Source organism: Camelus dromedarius, chromosome 19 (assembly GCF_036321535.1).
Source record: "Camelus dromedarius isolate mCamDro1 chromosome 19, mCamDro1.pat, whole genome shotgun sequence".
NCBI classification, from domain to species: Eukaryota; Metazoa; Chordata; class Mammalia; order Artiodactyla; family Camelidae; genus Camelus; species Camelus dromedarius.
Genome location: NC_087454.1, coordinates 21,821,127 through 21,841,899, shown reverse-complemented (window position 1 = coordinate 21,841,899; position 20,773 = coordinate 21,821,127). Strand labels below are relative to the sequence as shown.

The following is a 20,773-nucleotide window of genomic DNA, read 5'->3' as shown; positions in this document are numbered from 1 at the left end:
AAGGGCAGCTCAGCTGGGGTGGTGTGGCCAAGGTCCCTTGGCCCAGTGTGTCCTTGGCCTTGAGAGAGAACTGCCTCCTCTCTGCAGTGACTGCAGCCTCCCCCTTCATCCTGGTTAATAATTCAGCCTCTCATCCATATGAAATGAGGGTGTGATGGGAGCTGCAGGGGAGTGGAGCGGTGTTTTATGGTCTTCGGGATGCAGAGGGTAGGACCCAGGGGCTGGGGGTGGGGGTGGGGTCCAGGGCTGGGGCTTTCCAGACGATGCTGCCCCAGCCAACACTGTCACCTTGCAAGATTATCCCTTGTGCTTCTCTCCTAGCTCTCACAACCTGTGATCAGAAGCCTTGGACAAGAGGGCGGGCTGCTACAGCTGGAGAACTTGCATCTCCTGTTGGCCTATCTCTGTGCCGTAGTCTAGAGATAGCTTTGCCCATGAACAGAGCTCTGCCCTCCCAGAGCTCCCACCTCTTTGTGCCCTTGTGTTTAACAAACTTCTGTAGCACCTGGCCAGCACAAGCCCTTTCTTTATGACCCATTGTGAATATTAACCCATTAATCCTCCTAGGGACAGTATCCTGACCCTGTGAGGTAAGTACCATTATCACCCTCATTTTGTAGATGAGGAAGCTGAAGCCTGAGAGCTGAGGTGGCAGGTCCAAGGTCACAGCTAGAGTACGTGGTGGAGCTGGGGTTCCAGCTCAGACTGTCTTGTGCGAATGCAACGCAATGATAGTAGTGGGTAGCCAGGGGCTGAGCTGACTGCCGAGAGAGCTGGGTGGGCAGCCTTGAAGACCACCCTGTCTCCAGCCCTGAGACTGCACCATAGAAGCTGTGGGTTCTTTCTGGACTCAACAGTGCCCCCAGAGCCACCTGGACATCTGCCCCTAAACCATCCAGTCTGAGTACTGGGACCTTTGATCTCTGACCCTGAGGTTGGGATACTGGAGCCAGGTTCTGACCTTAGTCATGGAGTCTTGGTGGCCAAGGGATATGAGATGTGCCACCAGCTTTGTGAGAGCCCTGGGCAGCAGGGACAGTGACCATTCACTGCTAAAAATGCAGGAACCTAGGAGTGATCTGTGGATCCCTGGAGCCTCAACCTGGCCCCACATGAGACACCGGAGGCCCAGGCCAGTGGCCTATGGGGCTGGACGTGGGTGCAGCCACTCACCCTGCTGGCCGCTGGGGAATTACCTCTGTAAGGTGTAGAACTGGCCTTCTAGCAGGGAGGCACCAGTGTGTGTGTGTGTGTGTGTGTGTGTGTGTGTGTGTGTGTGTGTGTGTGTGTGTGTGTGTGTGTGTGTATTTCATTGCCCTGGCCTTGAGGGAGGAGGCTGCATGCTGTGTGCCCTTGGGAGGGGAAGCTGGACTTCCCTAGCACTCTGCCCATCCTCTCCCTTCCTCACCTCTGCCATCCTCCTGCCCCCATGTCCTCACCTCAGAGCCCCTGCCCCTTCCTGACCTCTCCTCCCACTTTTCTGCCCTCCCCCTGCAATCCGGCTCTTACAATCTCTCAGGCGTGGTGTAGTGCACAGACTGGGAGCTGAAGCATCTGGTCCAATCCAGCTCTGCATGGTCCTAGAATGCCAGTGAGCTTTTCTGTGCCTCATCCTTTTTCATCTCTGTAATGGGGATAATTACTCACCTCACAGCATTGTTGTGAGAATTCAATGAGTTAATACCCTTAAAGAGCTTAGAACAGTGCTTGGCACAGAGTAGATGTTCTACATACGTTAGCAATCCTTCTTCATTATCATGATTACCCAGGGCCCAGGCCAGGAGCTCCTCCTCCGGAAAGACTTCCTGACCTGCTCCGGCCCAGGGACCTCTTTAGCCCACCTTTGAAACCATCTGTCTGGTCTGACCACTTAAGCACAGTAGTAATGTGGCTTAGTCACCCACTCTGTGCCAAGTGTTTCCTGCACCTCATTTCACTTAAGCCTCATGGCACTTCTTTTGAGGCAGGGTTATGACCTCCTTTTTCCCCAGAGGACATCGAGGCTTCAGGCAGCCAATGAGTTTGCACAGGGCCCAGAGCCCAAGGGGTGAGGATGGGAAGCCAGAGCTCCAAGGCCATGGCGCCCTGGGGAGCCACTGCTGTTTACAGTGAGAAGGCGGTGGAGTGTGTGGGGTGGGTTCCCCATTTTGCAAAGCTCACCATCCCTGGCTAGTGGGGGATCACTGACATGGGGAAGAGTGGTTGAGGATGACGGTGAGTTCTGGTGTCTGGGGCATCTGGAAGCCACTGAGGTCATCAGGTGGCCTAGGACCTGAATCCCAAGAGAACTGCAGCCAATCTCTCACCCTCTCTGGGCCTCGTTTTCTCCACCTGTACCCTGTGGTGGGGCAGCGTCCCCTGGTTGGAGTGGCTCCCCATGCATGAGCTGCTGTAGGGCCCCGCTGTCTTATCGACAAACACAGTTCCTGCCCTGGGGATATCCCAGCCTGTGTGAGGGCCAGCTGCTCCCGTATTAGTCCAGGCCAGGCTCGGGGGTGGGGGGGGCACCACAGCCAAAAGGAGACCCCTGACTCACTGCCTTCCAAGGGTGACAGTGACAAGGGGGCCTGCCCTGGTTGTTCTGGAGCCTTGGGGTGCAGGGTCTAGTGGTGCAGTGGTGAGGGCAGTGGACCTTTCAGAACCATCCCCCTCTGGTGCCTCCCCAAGACCATACCCTGGGGTGATGGAGTCCAGAGATCTGTGGTGTGCACAGATGGGCTTGCTGGGCCTCAGGGGGATGCTGGGGTTCCTATCACTTGTCTGTGAGGATGGCAGGCCTCACGGGTGCCCCCACTCTGAGTCTTTGGTTGCAGACCGAGAGCGCATTGGGCAGGACTCTGCATACGAGCAGGAGGGGAAGGTGCAGTTTGTGATTGACGCGGTGTACGCCATGGGCCATGCCCTGCACGCCATGCACCGGGACCTGTGTCCAGGCCGTGTGGGGCTCTGCCCACGCATGGACCCCGTGGACGGCACCCAGCTGCTCAAGTACATCCGCAGCGTCAACTTCTCAGGTGGGGGCACAGTGCAGGGCACCACCCAACCCTGGGGACTCCATAGGGTGGGAGTTGGAGGTGTCTCTTCAGATGCTTCCGAGGGGTGAAACCACCTAAGATATTCCATGCGGAGGTGTCTCTGCCCCGGGCTCCTGGTCCTCCCTGCCTCTGTGCGAAGGCTCAACAAAGAAACTGAGTGTGTCACCCCCACTGGCCCCACAGGCATCGCGGGGAACCCAGTGACCTTCAATGAGAATGGAGACGCACCAGGGCGCTATGACATCTACCAGTACCAGCTGCGCAATGGCTCTGCCGAGTACAAGGTCATTGGCTCCTGGACTGACCACCTGCACCTCAGAGTAAGCGCCTGGCAGCAGGGCAGGGAGGGGCCCTGGGGGGATGGGGGTGGAGAGAGGTCCTCCCCTTCCTTCCATGCCCTACCCCAGACCTCAGAGGGCCCTCAAGCCTCCCCAACCCTAAAATGGAGGAACAGGGCAGCTGGGTTTCTGCTGCCCTTCCTGCCCCTGCCCTTACCCTTGGCCTGTGGCCTCCCTGCCTGCTGCCCTTTTGTGGGGCAAGAACTGTGGACAGATGAGTTCACACCGGAGTGTAGGGGCTCGAGGTCTTGGAGGGTGTAGGGAAGAAAAGTGAGGAGGCGCAGGGGTGCGTCTGGACAAAGAAGGATGATCTCTTAAGGCAAAGAGCACAGTCAAATCGTGAGATTTCTGGTGGTAGGTAGGGGGCTGTTTGAGAGTTACATCCCCAGTGCCATCAAACCACACTGGAAGGCCATCATTTTTTGGGTGTCATGAGGGGACTTCCCCTGGGTCCACCTGGCCACACTTTCCCAGCTCATGGCTGTCTCAGGGACTTGGTGGCTCCCCCCACTCCAGGTCCTCATTGCCACCAGCTGTGAATAAAGCCATGTTTTTGGAGAGAAAGGACCTGTAGTTCATCCCCTGAGGAGGGGCCTGTGGACTGGTCTCTACCTCACCAGGAGAAGGGTGAGCCATGCTTGGGGTGGGCACAGTGTGATCTAGGTGGACCAAACAGGCTCAGGAGGCCCAGATTCTGGGGGAGTTGTGTCACGTCCCTGCTGTCCCCTCTTGTAATGATCTCTTCCAGCAGCAAGCCCCTGGAGCTCTTCAAAGCACTTTCTGCCTATGATCTCATTTATCCCTGACAATATTCTAAGTCAGAGAAAATATCTCAGAAAACCCAGCCCGAGGGACGTTCCAAAGGCCACACAACACGGCAGGGACAGAGCCCGTTCCCATAGTGATGCTCGTCGGGTTGCTGAGCGGAGACAGACAGACAGAACAGGGCAGGCGGGAGCTGTGTGGGACAGAACCCAAAAAGAGGCACATCTCATTCTGGTGCAGTGGGTGGAAGGTGGGACAGGGCAGGCAGTGACTCGATTTACCAGCAGCAGCAGCTAATCCTTACTGAGCACCTGCTGTGGAGAGCTACTGTTCTAAGTGTGTGACCTTACTGTGAGGATGACAGCCCTCTGGGGCAGACACTGTTATTAACCCATTCTACAGGTGTGATAAGTGAAGGCAAGACTCAGGGAGTGTGGGGGTGGCAGTAGTCCCCTCCCCAGTAATACAAGATCCCTCCCCTACCATGGAGCTGAGGGGCAGGAGGAGGTGAGGTGGGGCTGGTCCTGGACCACCACACCTTCCCCACTCTATCCTGAGCTCTCAGTTTATGCTGTGCTGGGGGCCCTCCCCTGCCTGCACTGTCTTCCTCCAGGGTGTGAAACTGAGGCGGCCTCATGCTGGTGCCTGGACCTCATAGCTTCTTACTACATTCTACAGAGGTTCACCAGCCTCACTGTGGGCCAGCCCTGAGCTGGAGGCTGAAGATGCAGCAGGGAAGTGATTCAAAGCCCCTGCCCTCCTGGGGCTGTTTCAGTGAAATATAGAGGGCTTCCAAGTGGAAGCCACAATAAGTCACAGAGGGCACAGTGGCCTCTTATCTGCTGTCTTTGGATCAGGTGGGAAAACAAAGGCCCAGAGAGGTTGTGGTGTCTGCTCAAGGGCACACAGCCAGCTAGCAACAGAGCTGTGATCCCAGGATTGGACTTCATTTACTGCTTTTTCTACTGGAGCCACAGATTTTTCCAGAACACCGACTGTCACCCTCTGTCTCCCTTTCTCCTCTTCCAGTGTCACAGCTCTGGTGCCAGGGATTGTCCCGCCCTGTTGTTCCTGCAGGACGGTGGGTGGCCCTGGTCACTGCAGTGCTCCTTGGCCTCTAGGGGACCACACAACCCTGACGTGCCCAGAGCCACAGGACACACCTGCTCCTTAAGGTTTTCTCTCCACCTACTGTGAGGCCTTCTTTGGGTTCCCCACCCTGTCCACCTCATCCCACCTCACTCAGCCTTTTCCTCAGCTCCAAAACCCTCCCCTCGGCCCCGAACCAACTGGTTATTCCTTCTCCAGGAGTGAGCTCCCGGCACAAAGGGCGTACCAGTCTAAGCATAATCTCTTATTACAAGAGCCACTTTATTTAGAACAGCGCGGCTCTAGAGTGTAGTCAGATTCCCTTTGCCCAATGCCTGGAACTCTTTGGGGCTCTCACTCACTTTCCAGAACTTTGTGACCCACGTTCAGTAGGGTGTGCCAGCTTCCGGGGCTCCTTTGCTCGCAGTGATTGTGTCTTCAGAGACATACAGCAGTGACTAGCACTCATTTAGAGCAATATGTAAAGAAACGCTAACCCCTGGGCACATGTTAAGTGTCCTCTAAACCATTGTTCATTGTTCCCTGCTGAATCCAACTCCCTGTGCCACCCAGAGGAGGCCCGGTGGGTGGCACGTCTCCCACTCGAGCATGCATGTGAATCACCCACAGGGTCTTGTGCAAACCCAGATTCTGAGTCAGTGGGTCTGGGGTGGGCCAAAAATGTACATTTCCAAGAAACTCCTGTGTGATGCTGATGCTGCCGGTCTGGGGACCACTGTGAGTAGCAAGGCCTTAGGGGCTGGGAGTCAGGACTCCCGGGTTCTCCCTGCTCTGCCATGTGACTCTAGGTTGTCACTGCTGGTCTCTGGGCTCAGTTTCTCCATCTGACCCTTGAGCAGGATTCCCGATTGGTCAGCTGGGTCTGAATCATGCCAGGGAGCCTTATTGAAATGCAGCTGTTGGATTCAGCTGATCCAGGTGGGGCCCGGGGAACTGGGTCTTAGCCGTCCAACTGGGTGATCCAGGTGTGAGACTCCAGGGTGCCAGCCAGTAGGGCGGTCCAGGGCACTAAGCAGCCTGACCTGAGGCCTGCTCCTCTGCACTGTCGTTGCCAGATAGAGCGGATGCGCTGGCCGGGGAGCGGGCAGCAGCTGCCCCGCTCCATCTGCAGCCTGCCCTGCCAGCCAGGCGAGCGGAAGAAGACAGTGAAGGGCATGCCCTGCTGCTGGCACTGCGAGCCCTGCACGGGGTACCAGTACCAGGTGGACCGCTACACCTGCAAGACGTGTCCCTACGACATGCGGCCCACAGAGAACCGCACAGGCTGCCAGCCCATCCCCATCATCAAGCTTGAGTGGGACTCGCCTTGGGCCGTGCTGCCCCTCTTCCTGGCCGTGGTGGGCATCGCCGCCACGCTCTTCGTAGTGATCACCTTCGTGCGCTACAACGACACGCCCATTGTCAAGGCCTCGGGCCGCGAGCTGAGCTATGTGCTGCTGGCAGGCATCTTCCTGTGCTACGCCACCACTTTCCTCATGATCGCTGAGCCTGACCTGGGTACCTGCTCCCTGCGCCGGATCTTCCTGGGGCTTGGCATGAGCATCAGCTATGCAGCCCTGCTCACCAAGACCAACCGCATCTACCGCATCTTCGAGCAGGGCAAGCGGTCGGTCAGCGCCCCTCGCTTCATCAGCCCCGCCTCGCAGCTAGCCATCACCTTCAGCCTCATCTCCCTGCAGCTGCTGGGAATCTGTGTGTGGTTTGTGGTGGACCCCTCCCACTCGGTGGTGGACTTCCAGGACCAGCGGACGCTCGACCCCCGCTTCGCCAGGGGCGTGCTCAAGTGCGACATCTCGGACCTGTCGCTCATCTGCCTGCTGGGCTACAGCATGCTGCTTATGGTCACGTGCACCGTGTATGCCATCAAGACGCGCGGCGTGCCCGAGACCTTCAACGAGGCCAAGCCCATTGGCTTCACCATGTACACCACCTGTATTGTCTGGCTCGCTTTCATCCCCATCTTCTTTGGCACCTCGCAGTCAGCTGACAAGGTGAGTGGCCGGGGCCGGGGGCGGGGCGGGGTGGGGTGGGGTGAGGGCAGTGGGCAAGAGACAGCCTCCTGGGGCTGGCTGGCTCTCACGTGGCTCCAGAAATGCCTTCTTTCATGCCTCATTCTGCCTTCCCTCCCTGTCTCTGTGTTTTTCCAGGTTCTGGGTTTCTCTCCTCTCTCCCTCCCTTTCTCTTCTGCTGCCCTGTCTCCCTTTTCTCTCTCTGCCCCCGTCTCTCTCCTTTCGGCTCCCTTCCCGCCTCTCTCTCTCTCTCCCTCTCCTCTCTCTTTCCCGTCTCTCCATCCCTGCCTTCCTCACCCCATCTTTTTCTCCTTGCTTTCTCCTTCCCAACTTCCTCGCTCCTCCCTGTCAGCCTGGGGCGCTGCCCCTTCTTTCGTCCTTCATTCTCTTCTAGACTCTCCCTGACCTCTCTCCCTACTCAGTCCCTCTTCCTTTCTGTCTACTCCTCTCTTCTTCCTCCTCTGTCTGCCCTCCTCTCTGCCCTCACACAGGATCCCCATGGGTCCCTGAGGTGGGTGGTATATCGGGTACTCACTTCCTCTCTCCCCAGCCCCAAGCTGCCCTGAAGCCCATGAGCCAGGGGCCTGGTGATGTCAACTGAGGGCCCTCCCTCCACTGGCTGGAGCTGCCAAGGGGCTGCCTCCTGCTGGCTCTCTTGGGCCATCCTGTCGGCCTGACCTAAGGGTCTAGGCTCACCCCAAGGGCCTCTACCCACATTACAGCCCCAGCACTGCCTGGGTTCTGGGCGGTAGGGCAGAGGTTATCTTGAAGGATTGCGAGTCACTGAAGTCAGAGGCCAGAGACAGGGAGAATCGGGGCTCCAAGGACCCCATCTCTGTGTCTAACTGTAGGATCCTGGACAGGCTAGCTGGCCTCTCTGCCTCAGTTTCTTCATCAGTAGTTTGGGGCCATGATCCTTCCCCTACGGTTCTTACATGTGTTGCAACAATCACACAGTGTGAGGGGTATAAAAGCAGTTTACCCACTGTAAGGAGGTGGGAGCTGAGGAGTCTCGGGGTAAGTGGTAGGGACGAGGCCAGAAGAGACCCAGAGCAGAGCAGATGGCATAGGATCCAGAGGCTGTGGGAAGGATGTTGGCTTTTACTGCGAGTGAGAAGGGAGCCCTGGAGGGGTTCTGAGCAGTGAGGGATGTGTTGTGATGTGGGTTTAAAGGATCCCTCTGGCTGCCGAGTAGAGCCCTGAGGAGGGGGAGATCTTGGAGTGGGATGGCCAGGGCGGAGGTTACTCTAAGTGATCCTGACAGGAGGTCACCAGCAGCAGCAGTGGTGAGCAGCAGGGGATTCGGCTGTGTCTGGAGGTGGGGCTGGCTGGATTTCTGATGGAGTGCTTGTAGGGTAAGAGGTGCAGAGGAGAGTCAAGGATGACTCCACGGTTGTTGGTGTGAGTGACGGGAAGGAAGGAGGGTCTGTGCATTCAGCGGGGGAGATGACAGAGGAGCCTACGGGAGGCGGAGATCAGGAAGTCCTTTGGATGTGCTGAGTTTGGGATGCCTATGAGACGTCCAAGTGCAGCTGTTGAGTCAATGGTTGATTATACGAGTCTGAGGTTCAGGGGTGAGGTCCGGGCTGTAGATGTAGTTGGGGGAGTCGCCATCCTATGGGCAGCATTTAAAACCTGAGCCTGGGGGTGAGCTCCTATGGATGGCTGGCATCAGTGAGGCTGCGGTCAAAGCTATCCTGGATGGGTGCACTTCGCCTGGTGGTCATCAGGTACCAAAACAATGGGCTAGGGTAGATATCACCATTTCAGTTTACAGATGGAGACATGGAGGCACAGAGAGGTGAAATGACTTGTCTAAGGTCACACAGCCAGTAGGAGGTGCAGCTGGACTTGACCCTGCTCTTTCTAACTTGAGAGCCACACCCGAGCCCACCCCACCCCCTACAGCTCTGGGGCATCTCCCCAACTCTGGGGCCTCCTTGGGAGGTGCCCACCTCTTCTCCAAAAGCTCCTCCAGGGCAGGAGCTGTGCCTTCTGCCCTGAATCCCTTGGGCCTGGCACACAGAGGCGTGTGGCCTGTCTTCCAATGGTGGCCCTGAAAGCTGGGGGTTTTCTATAAGCAGACCTTGAGGCTGGCAGTGAGGTTCCAGGCCGCCCCGCACACCTGAGCCAAAGCCACCGGCCTGTGCAGCTCGCACTGTGCGCCAGGTCTCCACCCGCGCAGGCCTGCGGGAGGCCCTCCCTGCTGAGGGCAGGTGCAGGCAGAGGCCCCCACGCCTCGCAGTGCCCTAGGGCCCATGGATCTAGTTGGGGAGGCCACCCAACACCCCAGGGAGCTGGCAGCTTGAGAAATTACCCTCAACAATCCCAGGAGGTCCCTTCCCTCGCCGCCTCAGGGAGTAAAGGTACGCAGCTGGGAGGCCGACAGAGTGGTAGTTCAGCCCGTTGCTCCGCCTCCCCACAATTTCCCTGGCTGCCTGCCAGCACATCGCTTCCCAGCATGGTCCCTGTCATCCTGGGTGTCAGACCCTCCCACCTCCACGTGCTGGGGGGCACAGCCCTCCTCAGAGCACCCTTCCCCCATCTCTCCAGGCAACTCTGCCTGCCTCTGATTTCTCCCCCTTTAAGGGCTCCCCTCAGCGCTGATTATGAAAAGGAGCCTCTGAGATGATCTCCTCTGAGGCCCAGAGAGGGGCAGGGAATTGCCCAGAGTTACACAGCAGGCTGGCCTACACCAGCGTGTGTTCATGAGACCCAGCTCTGCCCTTGATGGCGTCGACATGGGGTATGCCCCCCCTTCTCTGAGCTTCTGAATGAAGCAAGGTTGGAGGAGGTGAGTTCTGAAGTCCCTCTGGTTCAGCCCACCAGGCTTCTTAGAAGCTCGGGCAACCCTGGGGTTGTGTCTGTTTTGTGTGATCTCAGCTGTAAGTGGCCCCAGTGAAAGGCCCCTAGACTGAAAAACAGAACAGAACAGAATACTGTGCTCAGGGCTGGCTTTCAGGGCCGGTGCAAAATGAAAATGAAGGCCCTTTGTTCAAAAATTATTTAGGATTCAAGATGGCGGTGGCAAGGCATTAAACCCAGCGTGCATGCCCATGGAAGGAACTCTGTGTTAGTGGAAGGGGCCCAGCATCCCTCAGTGGGTCGGGGCAGAGTGGAATCTGGAACCCATGCCGCTGGCCCTCACACAGGGTTGTGTCCCCAGCAGGGCTCACTCTGCTCAGAGAGGGGGCCTCTACCCGATCCCACCAACACCGTATTGGCCCAGCCGTACCTACCCCTAGCAACAAGTTGGGGGTAAAGGGCCTAAGATGGATATCTGTCCTGGAAATATGCCCTTATACCCAAGAATCCCCGGTGTGAAAGGAGAGACACTCCTGCCCTCAGGGAAACCCCAATCTAATGGAGGAGACACTGTCCCCAGGGGACTCCCAGTCCAATGGTGAAGATCCAGATAACAAGCCTATTGCTTAGCCCAGATCTCCCAGATCTCCCTTGTTTTCCCCAAGGGTCTGTGGTGATACTCTGGAGGCTGTCCCCTTCCACCCCTTCTGCCCTGGCCACTGGCGCCATCTCAGAAGGTAGGAGTGGTGGCCAGCACCCTCCCATGGGTTTGTCATGACCTTTCCCAGTCTGCACACTGGGAGGCAGCGCTGTGCCCGTGGGAGAGAGTGTGGGTTGCGTGTGAGGACTGGGAATGACTGTCTGTGTTTTCAGAGGGCTGTGTGTGCTACTCACTAGGGAACTGGTTCTCATTTTCCTGGGCCTGGGACGTTTTCTGAATGGTGGCAAATGAAGCGGCCTCTGCACGCTCCCAGCCTCCTTCTCCCCGGTGCTGTGTAAGTTTCACGTGGCTTCGCAGCCTGCGCTTGGGTAGCCTTGTGGTTTGGGTGAGGTAGGTGCTATCATCTCACCACACTGATGAGAAAACTGAGGGCCAGAGATGGGATGAGACTTTCTCAGGGTCACATACCTCTTTCCCCTCGGACCCTAGGGCTTCTCCAGCCCCTCTCCCAAAGGTAGGAAAGCCGGGGAAGGGTGGCTGGGATGGAGGCCCTCAGATCCAGGTCGTGAGGTATTTATGGAGAGGAGCAGGGGATGGAGGGGAATATGAGGACGGGAAGACGTGGCTCCTACCTTCAGAAGGCTACCAGATGAGGCTAGGGCCCCTGTGACCCCCAGAGGCAAGTCCAGACCCAGGTCCCCCACTGCTGGGCTGAGTGCAAGGAATGAATGGTGTTGTGGGGGACTGGCTAGAACTGGGGGTTAGGGAGAGCTTCCTGGAGGAGGTGGTACATCAGCTAGGCCCTGGGGGAGGCCGCCCAGGCCTGGAAATGGCAGATTGAGGGAGCAGAGCATTTCCTGTTTTCCCCATGCCCAAACCTGGGGGCCCCCACCCTGGCTGAGGTGGGCAGAGGGGGCAGCTGAGTCCTGGAGGACCAGGAGGGAGGGAGGAGGCAGGGAGGGGATCCCAGGCTGGGGCAGTAGGAATTGTCGGACCCTGCCTGGAAGGACCCATGATTGAAGAATGGATTACCCGACACCCAGATTAATGGACTTTCATTTTGCTAAACATCTGTCACCGTTAGTGCTGGTGAGTGAGCGTGAAATGAGCTTTGACTGCACTGCCATCACTGGCTCATGACAGGCGCTGTGGCTCCTGTGCCAACTGCCTGCTCTCACAGGGTGGCGCGGAGGGCCTGGGCGAGGGGCCATGCCATGGCCAGTAGGAGCTACTACAAGGCACACACAGATATTCCTTTCCCTCCCAGCCCTGGGCAGGGGCTGCTCCCGAGGAGGGTCAGCTGTCCCCTGAGGGTCCCTCTTCTGGGGGCCTCCACCAAACAGCACATACTAGTGGCAAACACTTCTGTGCACTCACCATGTGCCAGATATTATTTTACAAGCGTTTACCATTTATTAAGTCATTTCAAACTCATTACAGCCCTATGCAGTAAGTATATGCCCATACTGCACCTTAGGAAACTGAGGCACAAGGATGTGACCTGTCCAGGATCACACAGAGCGATGGAGCCAGACTGAATCCAGAGATTCTGGTCCAAAGTCCCAGCTCTATATCACGCACCACTCCCTTCTGCCCAAGCCAGCGGAACACAGGGCGGGGTCCCCGGCTCTGTCTGTTTCTGGGGTGGGCCTCAGACAGGGCCCCCATGAGGCCAGGGCAGTGCCCACCCTGACGCAGTCCCCGGCCCGCCCCCAGCTGTACATCCAGACGACGACGCTGACGGTCTCGGTGAGTCTGAGCGCCTCGGTGTCCCTGGGGATGCTCTACATGCCCAAGGTCTACATCATCCTCTTCCACCCGGAGCAGAACGTGCCCAAGCGCAAGCGCAGCCTCAAAGCTGTCGTCACCGCCGCCACCATGTCCAACAAGTTCACGCAGAAGGGCAGCTTCCGGCCCAACGGGGAGGCCAAGTCCGAGCTCTGCGAGAACCTGGAAACCCCAGGTGAGTGCTTGGCCCCACCCCTCTCCCTCCCTGGGTGGGCCCCAGCCCCTTTCCCTCCCTGGGTGGGCCCCACCCCTTCCTGGAGAAGGCCAACCCCCTACCCGACCCCACCCTAAGCCTGGTCCTATGGGGGCATTGGGAGAGCCCTGAGGCTGCAGGTGAGCGACTTCCCACCCAGAGGAGCTCCAGAGAAACTTGAGGCACCAGTTTAGCCCCCTTTGCCCCATCCCATCCTGGTAGCCCGGCTCTCAGGGTCCCGCCCCACACACCCCCTCCCCCACCGTAGCCTGCTTCTTCCTAGGATCTCTGCCCACCTAGGGGGAGGCCATGGGGAGCCTCCTTCAGGCAGGGTGACGTGAGACCCTGGGATTTCTCTGCCTTGGCGTCCACACCTGGGCCTGTGCCCTTTCAGTCCCCTGGGGAAGGGGTTGTCCAGAGGGCCCCTGCTCTCTGACCCTTCGGTAGCCCGGGAGTGGTGGCCCTGGTACTAGAACAGCTGAAGCCCCTCGGCTTGGCTTTGCCCAGCACCCTCTGGCAGGGCCCTGAGAGGTGGGGACTCAGAAAACGGGCCCTGGTATGCGTATGTGAGGGGTATGGTGGGGAGGGCAGCCTGCAGAGTGGTGGTTCTCTGGGGTGTGTCCAAGGAGACCTCAGCTGTAGAGGGTTGTGCTTTGAGAGGGATGAGGGAGGGGAAGATGCAGGACCCTCAACATCCGAGGGGCAGGCCCAGGGTCTAGGCCTGGACCGGACTGGTCCTTCAGAGGTTAAGAGATGTGCACAGGACGGAGCAAGGCCAGCACCTTTGCCAACCTCCCTATCCTCCCTGGAGCCAGCCCTAGGCGTGATAAGAAGGGACGGAGAGGAGAGAGGGGCAGGGCATGTAAGGGGCATGTTAGGTGTCAGGGGACCAGTAATAGCGGTGACTGTTTCTTGAACCCTGACTATTGGCCACACCTACCACATACCAGTTTTCATCTTCACAGCAACCTGGAAAGGCAGGTATTTTTAATCATTTGTAGGATACAGATGAAAAAAAGGGATGCTCAGAAAAGTGAGGGATTTAACCAGGCCACACAGCAGCAAGGCTGGACCTGACCACCGTCCCCTGTCTCCTTGGACAGACTGAGGCCTCTGGTCTGGGACAAGCCACAGCCTCCAGCCTGTGGGGTGGGCCTCCGTGGACCTCACACCCCATCGCTCCTGGGTAGGCAGGCATCGAGGGGTTGCTGTGGTCACCCCTGCCCCACAGCAGACCTTGGCTTCTTCCCTGGACACCCTGTAAGTGCCCCAGTGGTATAAATGGCAGTTCCTCCTGCCTCCCCACTCTCTGAGAGTCTTAGGGGGCTCCCATCGGTGGGGGAGGAGGAGAAGAGCCCCTCTCTCCAGGAGAGGTTCAGATCCTGGTGGTACCTGCGGGTAGCACTCTGCTTCCTCCCTCTAGCACTGGGGGAAGGGCTGGAAGTGGGCTTTGTTGATGGCACCAGAGGGACATAGGCTAGCACAGGCTCCAGAGAGAGCCCCTTTGTCACCTACCAAGAGGTCAGGAGAAACAGGAGACCTCGCCTCACAGGTGTTTGGGCTGGGGTGGCATCTCTTATGGGCTCCCCACCCAGGGACTCTAGGGGATCTTCCCTTCTCAGCATCATTCCCACCTGTAGAGAATATCAACCGTGGAAAGGAGGAAAGTCCCTTCCCAGATCCAAACAGGATTTTCCACTTCCCAGAGCTCTCTCCCCTTTGAGTGATCTTCACAGCAGTCCTGTGAGGCCTGGATTGGGCTGTCTCCCCAGCTGAAGCCCAGAGAGGGTGAGTGACTCTCCTGAGGTCACATAGCAAGGTGGTGACTGGCTGGTCCCTCCCAAAGTCTTTCCCCTGACCCTGACTTCATATGGCCTCCCTATCTCTGGGGTCCCCATTCTCTGTGCTGAGCAGCTGACCTGGCTTCTGACATGCCCTTCCTTTGATTGATACCGCTGATGAGTCTCTGTTGGCTAAATCCTCCACCGATTGACGTCTGGTTCTCTCCAGTCCTGCTCCTCCTCCCACAGTGCTGGCTTTCCTTTTCCTACAGCCTTCAGTTGCCCCGTGAGCCCTCCTCTCTGTGATGAGAAGGGCCAGTGTCCTCATGGGCCTCCCTACCTCTGACCTTTCATGTCCACCCAGATGTGCAGAAACCCCAAATGCAGCCCCTCACCAGGCCCTTCCATCCTGAGCAGGGACCCCTTGCTGCTCCCTGCCCCACACTCCTGACTTCCATTTTCCTCCTTCCCACGGAGACCCACCCTTCCTGGGTCCTATCCCATAAGGCCCTACTCTGCTGGTGCAGAGCCCTGCTCCAGGGCTCATGAGAGTCAGCTCTGGAGACCACGAGGGTCTTATTGGAGATAGCACCCTGACCCCAGAGGGGGGGCGATCATGGTGCTGTGACTGGCCAGAGGGGACCACAAGGTGGGGCTGTCACAGAGAGTGCTGATGGCACCTCATTGACATTGTTGCCTCCACCTCTGCTCAGGCTCGTCACCTGGGGGCAGGGGACAATTACTCACCCCTGCCAGATGAGGAGGGTTGTGGCCCCTGCATCCTGCAAGGGAATGGTGAGAGCTTCCTCCACACCCTCAGGAAGGACCGGAGGCCAGTGCCTCTCACCCTGACTGTCAGCGCAGTGACAACAGGGGCCATGGAGGCGCCGGGAGGGAGTGGGGTGATTAATTCTGGGAACAGCCAGATCGAGGGGGTATGAGCAGGGGGAGTGGGGAGGTGTCACTCCTGTGGAGCAGGGACATTTTTCTCTGTCACTGGCAGGCCACATATCTTTAAACAAACAACAGAATAAATAATTCAAGGGCCCGATTGCAGGCAGATTAGGCAGAAACACGGGGCCGACAAATGGGGGCTGACAGCTCGTGCCTGCTGCTGCCCAGCTAATTGTTATCTGAGGCAGCGGAGACTGAAAGCCAGCAGCAAGGGCCTGTCATCAGCAGGGGATGGATGGGGGCCCTCTGCCCACACCCTTTCCCGCCATGCTGTGGATACCCCTGGAGTGTCGCTATCCCCATCCTGTCCTCATCGTTTTGTCCTCAGACTTGCTCCCTTGCCCACCATTTTGCAGGGTTTAAAGAGTATTTCTATCTACTCCATGGCCGAGAGCAGCCAAGGGTTTATTATCACCCCATTTTACAGATGAGGGAGTTGAAGCTCTGAGAGGTTCAATTTGTTAGAAAGGCCACCTGGCAGGTGCTGAGATCCCCTAAACTGGTGAGGGCAGGACCGGACTGCAAGTGTCCAGAGTCTTGGCCAGAACTCACAGTTAACTCCTGGGGTCAGCCTCACTGCTCCCATTTTCCAGATGGTCAGACTGAGGCGCCACTAAAGGACTCTGGGGCCCCTGGCTTACAGCTGAGGGCCGAATGTGATTCCAGGTTCTGAAACCCACAGACTGGATTTTCTAGAGGAGGCAGCTCTGGTCTTAGAGGGAGAATAGGGACCCAGCTGTCCCTCACCTCCCTGCCACTCTCTCATCCCCCACCCGCTCTCGGTGCCCCCACTGCTGCCCTCAGGCACCCATTTCCTGCAGTCAGTGGAGATTTTGCTGCTGCTGCCCCTGTAGAGGTTTTCCTTCACCTCTGAGCCGGGAGCTGCTGACGGGTTTACAGCTTTGGAAACTCAATTTTATCAGTTCACCCAAGGGGTGATGGAGCCCTGGGGAACTGATTCTCACCAGCCTGGCCTGCAGGTGTGTGATTCACAGAGCCAGCTGCTGGCTCTTTTGCTGATGGTGGGGGAGAGTGTGGGGTAGAGATGTAGGGGTGGCGGAAGCCCCTCAGGGAAAGAAGTCTAAGCAAAAAGGACCACTCCTGTCGTGTCACAGGCAGGGCAGGGAAGGAGCTGCCTGAGGTCATGGGCGGGGGTGGGGTGGGGTGGGGTGCAGGTAGAGGCCCCTGTCAGCAGAGCTGTCCTCCCTCACACCATCCACCTCCCTTTCAGCACCTTCTGCCATCCCCGGGCCCAGCCTCCAGTTGCTCAGCTTCCTTCCCAAGTGCGCCCGAGCCCAGGCCCCTCCTGGATGCTGTCCCATCAAAACCACCCCATGGATGGTCCTTCTCCCCTCTTGGTCAACCAACATCCTGGAGGGACATGGGCCATTTTAGAAATGAAGTGGGAGTTCTTTACATAAGGTGTGTGCTCTTCTTAATATTGTCCTGGATGTCATGGGCACAATTTCCTTCCAGTAGCATCCATCTGAGTGGCACCTGAACCTTGAAACTTCCCTGCCACTGCCCAGCCCAGTGATTGTTCATCCTCTGCTTGAACATTTCTGCTGACGGGGACTATTTCAGCTCACCTACTGCATAAGGCCACCCACTCCGCCCTCAGCTCAGGCCTGGAGAAGGTTCTTCCTTGAGCTCAGCTGCACTCTGATTCTCCTGCCTCCCCCATGGTCCCATGGTGTCCCCTTTGCTCACCCTACATCCCAGCAACTTTGCTTCTTCCCACACTCAAGGGACCCCACGTCCCCCCCACTTCCCGAGAGTGGGACACAGTAGTCCTGCCTGTATTCGTGGGCTTCTGGTTCTGCTGCTGTGACAAAGAAGCCCCAGGACAGAGCGGCTCGCATCAGACAAATGTTTGTTCCTCTCTGATATTGTAGTACACGGTGGGTAGGTGGGAGCGGGGACCCTAGTTCCTTCCATTTTATCATTCCATCATCTCCTGGAGGGTTGTCCTGTCCTCGTGGCTGAGGCTGGTTGACTTTAGTGTCTTTTCTGCCCACAGAGGGGAGAAGAGGAAGTACAGGGGAAACAATATCTTGTAAACAAATAACATGGGAGCCGCACACAGCCCTTGACACACGTCATCAGCAGGAACGTTGTCATGCAGGGCCACGCGGGGCTGCAAGGGAGTCAGGGAAATGTGGTCCTTAACCTTGGTGATCACGAGCCCAGGGGAAACCGGGGAAGGAGGGTTAGGGGTGGTCAGCATGCAGCCCACTGCGCTGCTCCCCTCAATGTCCTTCTCCAGTCACATGCCCCTGGCGGTGCCTGGCAGGTGCACCTCCTTTTCTGAGCTGTCAGGATCCCGACGGAGTCAAGACAGTTTTAGGACAAAAGATGCTGTGATTTTCTCCCATCTGGTCTTCTCTCTTGACACCAGCAGAGCAGCCCCACCCCAGGGAGCAGTTCCACCCTTGATTACTCTCATGGGGTGGTGCTCCAGGCCACCAAGGGAGACCCTCTGCCTCGTCAGGACAGGACAAAACCAGGACCTGGCTGGTGCCTCACCCCTCTGGCCTCAGTTCCTCATTTTTCAAACAGGGGTGATGCTTCTTTGGCCCCTCCCTAGGCTGCTGTGCGGTGCAGACCCCAGTGGGTTGGAGGTGGGGGGCACCCCTGCTGCTCAGGAAAGCTCATGTTGTTACCTGGCTGCGGGTGGGGGAAGGAGGCTGGGGTCAGGAAACAGGAGACACCCAGACATGCAGCCACTGGTGAGCATGGGCCAGAGGGACAGGCGCAGGTAAGGGAGGCTCAAGGCTGAGGCAAGACAGGACACCCAGAAATGGGAAGGGTGGCTGCACAGAGGGCTGGGGGGGCCTGGATGACTTCTGTTTCCCTTGGACCTGGGGAGAAGGTGGAGGCAGTCAGACACAGCAGTTCCTAGCCTCTCCGGTCCCCTCTCTGGTTCCACTATTCATCTCCTCTGTCTCCATTCCCCATGCACCTCCCCTAGGCTGCTGGTCTTGTCTGTTCTTCGAGTCTTCTCTTCCAGAGTGTGTGTGTTGAACTTCTGAAAAACTCTCCCTTGATACTTTCAGGCTATGTAATTATATCCCAAATAAAAATGATTCTCTTAAAGTGGGGTGGAGTCAGGAGGCAGCAGGGACTCTGGTGGGGGGAGGTGCTCACAGAGGGGTCTACCTGGAGGACAAAGTGAAGAGGGAAGGGCCCTCCAGGCACGCACGGGTGGGAGCGGGCGGGGTATGCTGGGAGACTGGGTTGGGCTGGCGCACGGTCTAGGGGATGCTCAGTTCAGGAGTCTGGACTTGATGCTGTGGGCAGGGCCATCCCTGTGCGGAAGAGGGTTGGAAGAAGCCAGGGCCTGACTCCTTGGTACCCCTGGTCTCTCTCGTTCCAGCTCTGGCCACTAAACAGACCTACGTCACCTACACCAACCATGCAATCTAGCTAGGCCACTGGAGCCGCACAGGAGGAGGAGGACGGAGACCCTCGTGGATGGTGCATTGGGCTAGGGCCATGCCCAGGGGCCCCACTGATGTCCTCCCTGCCCGTGGGCGCCCATGGATGTGGCTTGGTGCTGAGGACAGCAGAGCCCCCGGCGGTCACTGCTGGGCAGCCTGGGCAAGCCGGGTGGGTGACAGGAGGTGGATGAGGGGCCGAGGCCACTTCAGGCCACCCCAAGAGCCTGTGTCTTGGACCAAGGCCCCTCTCAGCCCCAAACCACAGGGGCTCAGGTTGTGGGGGCCCCAGTGCTGTCCCGTGTCCCTGCCTGTCCTATTGGTGACCTCTGTCTGTCTCGATCCCTGTCTTAATTTTCTCTTCTCTCCTCGAAGCACCTTTTCTCTCTCTGTGTCTCTATCTTCTTTCTGCCTCTGCCTTTTCTTCCTCACGCGGTCTCCATCTCCAGCGCTCCGTTGTCTTTCCACTGGTCCTCCACCCGGTCTCTCCTCTTGTGCACTTTTATTTCCCATCCTCAGCCCTCTGCTCGCTTTCATTTAGGTCCACCGTTGCTCTCTCTCCCTGCTGTCTTTTCCTGATTCACCAAATCTTCCATGCCACAAAAGAGAAAAAAGGAAAAAAAAAATCAAACCCCCTAAAAGCCAAAACAAAAACAGATCTCGAGTGTGTTGCCAAGTGCTGCGTCCTCCTGGTGGCCTCTGTGTGTCCCCGCGGCCCGCAGCTTGCCCGCCTGCCCCCTCCCGTCTGCCGTGTGTCCTGCCCGCCTGCCCGCCTGCCCCTCCTGCCGATGACACGGAGTTCAGTGCCTGGGTGTTTGGTGATGATTATTGATGACAATGTGTAGCGCATGATTGTTTTTATACCAAGAACATTTCTAATTAAAATAAACACATGGTTTTGCACCCTGGCTCCATATCCACTGAGGGTCCTGCAGTGGACCATGGGCTCAACCTACAGCTGGAGGGCCTGGTGTTAGAGGGAATGAGGAACTGGGTGATAGAGATCTAGGGCTGGGGGGCGGTGAGGGCTGCTCCCTGGGCCAGCATCGAGTGGGGTCTTAGACAGGCCTTGGGCAGGGAGGGGCCAGGGCACTGTGGGAGATTCCAGAAATCAACCCCTGGGGGTCCCCTAAGTAAGGGGGATGCTCTGTCCCTGTCCTCTGTCCTGCAGCCCCTAAGGAAGATACCACTTCTGCCCTGCCTCTCCTCTGGCTCACATCTGTCACATCTGGGACCCCACCCTGCCATCCCATAACCTGGGCCCCTCCTCTCCTTCCAGCCAGGACACTTGCCTCTTGAGAAATTGCCTTCCAGGGCTCCCAGCACCCACAGGCCTCACCCCTGCCTTTCCTGTCTCCAGGTCACAGGTGCTGAGATGACGAGTGACTCCTGGAGATCAGTGTGTGGTGTGTGCCCAGGTGGGCCAGGTGCACAGCATGGGTGTGTGTGTCCCCAGCCCTGTGCGTGGACTGGGCTGTGTGTGTGTGTGTGCTCCTGCACCTCTGTATACATACTTGTTTGTCTTATGTGAGCGTTTGTCCATTTATGCCCAAGTGGGTGTGAGTCCACATGGCACCCATGTCATGATGCCCGTCCTGGGCTGGTGGCAAGTGTGTGAGTGTGTTCACGGCAGCTGTGTGCTTCTGTGGCAGGTTGAGAGGCAGGGAGCGTGACAGCTTAGGGGCTGGGCCCTGCCAGGGGTAAATTATAGAGCCGGCGACACAATGAGGCCACAGGCAGCAGCTGGAGCCCAGGCTGCCCGTGCTGCCCCTCCTGCCCCTTCCTGCCCACCCCCAGGACCCGCACCCCCTTCCACCTCCTCTGCTGCCTGACTAGGGTGTGGGGTGCGGAGGGCAAGGGCCTGGGAGGACCTGGGTGGGGGGCAGGCAGGGAGTAG

The 20,773-nt window shown here is 57.9% G+C and overlaps 1 protein-coding gene across 3 annotated transcripts in view; it reads left to right on the top strand.

Moving 5' to 3' along the window:
- GRM4 (glutamate metabotropic receptor 4) overlaps nucleotides 1-19,729 on the top strand; it is a 103,873-nt gene extending 84,144 nt beyond the window's left edge. The window contains exons 7-12 of one of the 3 annotated variants that reach the window (XM_031434907.2): nucleotides 2,814-3,014; nucleotides 3,219-3,355; nucleotides 6,304-7,239; nucleotides 12,440-12,472; nucleotides 12,551-12,686; nucleotides 18,816-19,729. In XM_031434907.2, coding sequence (XP_031290767.1) covers nucleotides 2,814-3,014; nucleotides 3,219-3,355; nucleotides 6,304-7,239; nucleotides 12,440-12,472; nucleotides 12,551-12,686; nucleotides 18,816-18,865 — 1,493 coding nt within the window. In that variant the 3' untranslated portion in view covers nucleotides 18,866-19,729. Of the gene's footprint in view, nucleotides 1-2,813; nucleotides 3,015-3,218; nucleotides 3,356-6,303; nucleotides 7,240-12,439; nucleotides 12,687-18,815 lie in introns of all 3 variants that reach the window. The other 2 variants (XM_031434909.2, XM_031434906.2) reach the window with 2 other exon arrangements.
- Nucleotides 19,730-20,773: the final 1,044 nt, after the last annotated feature.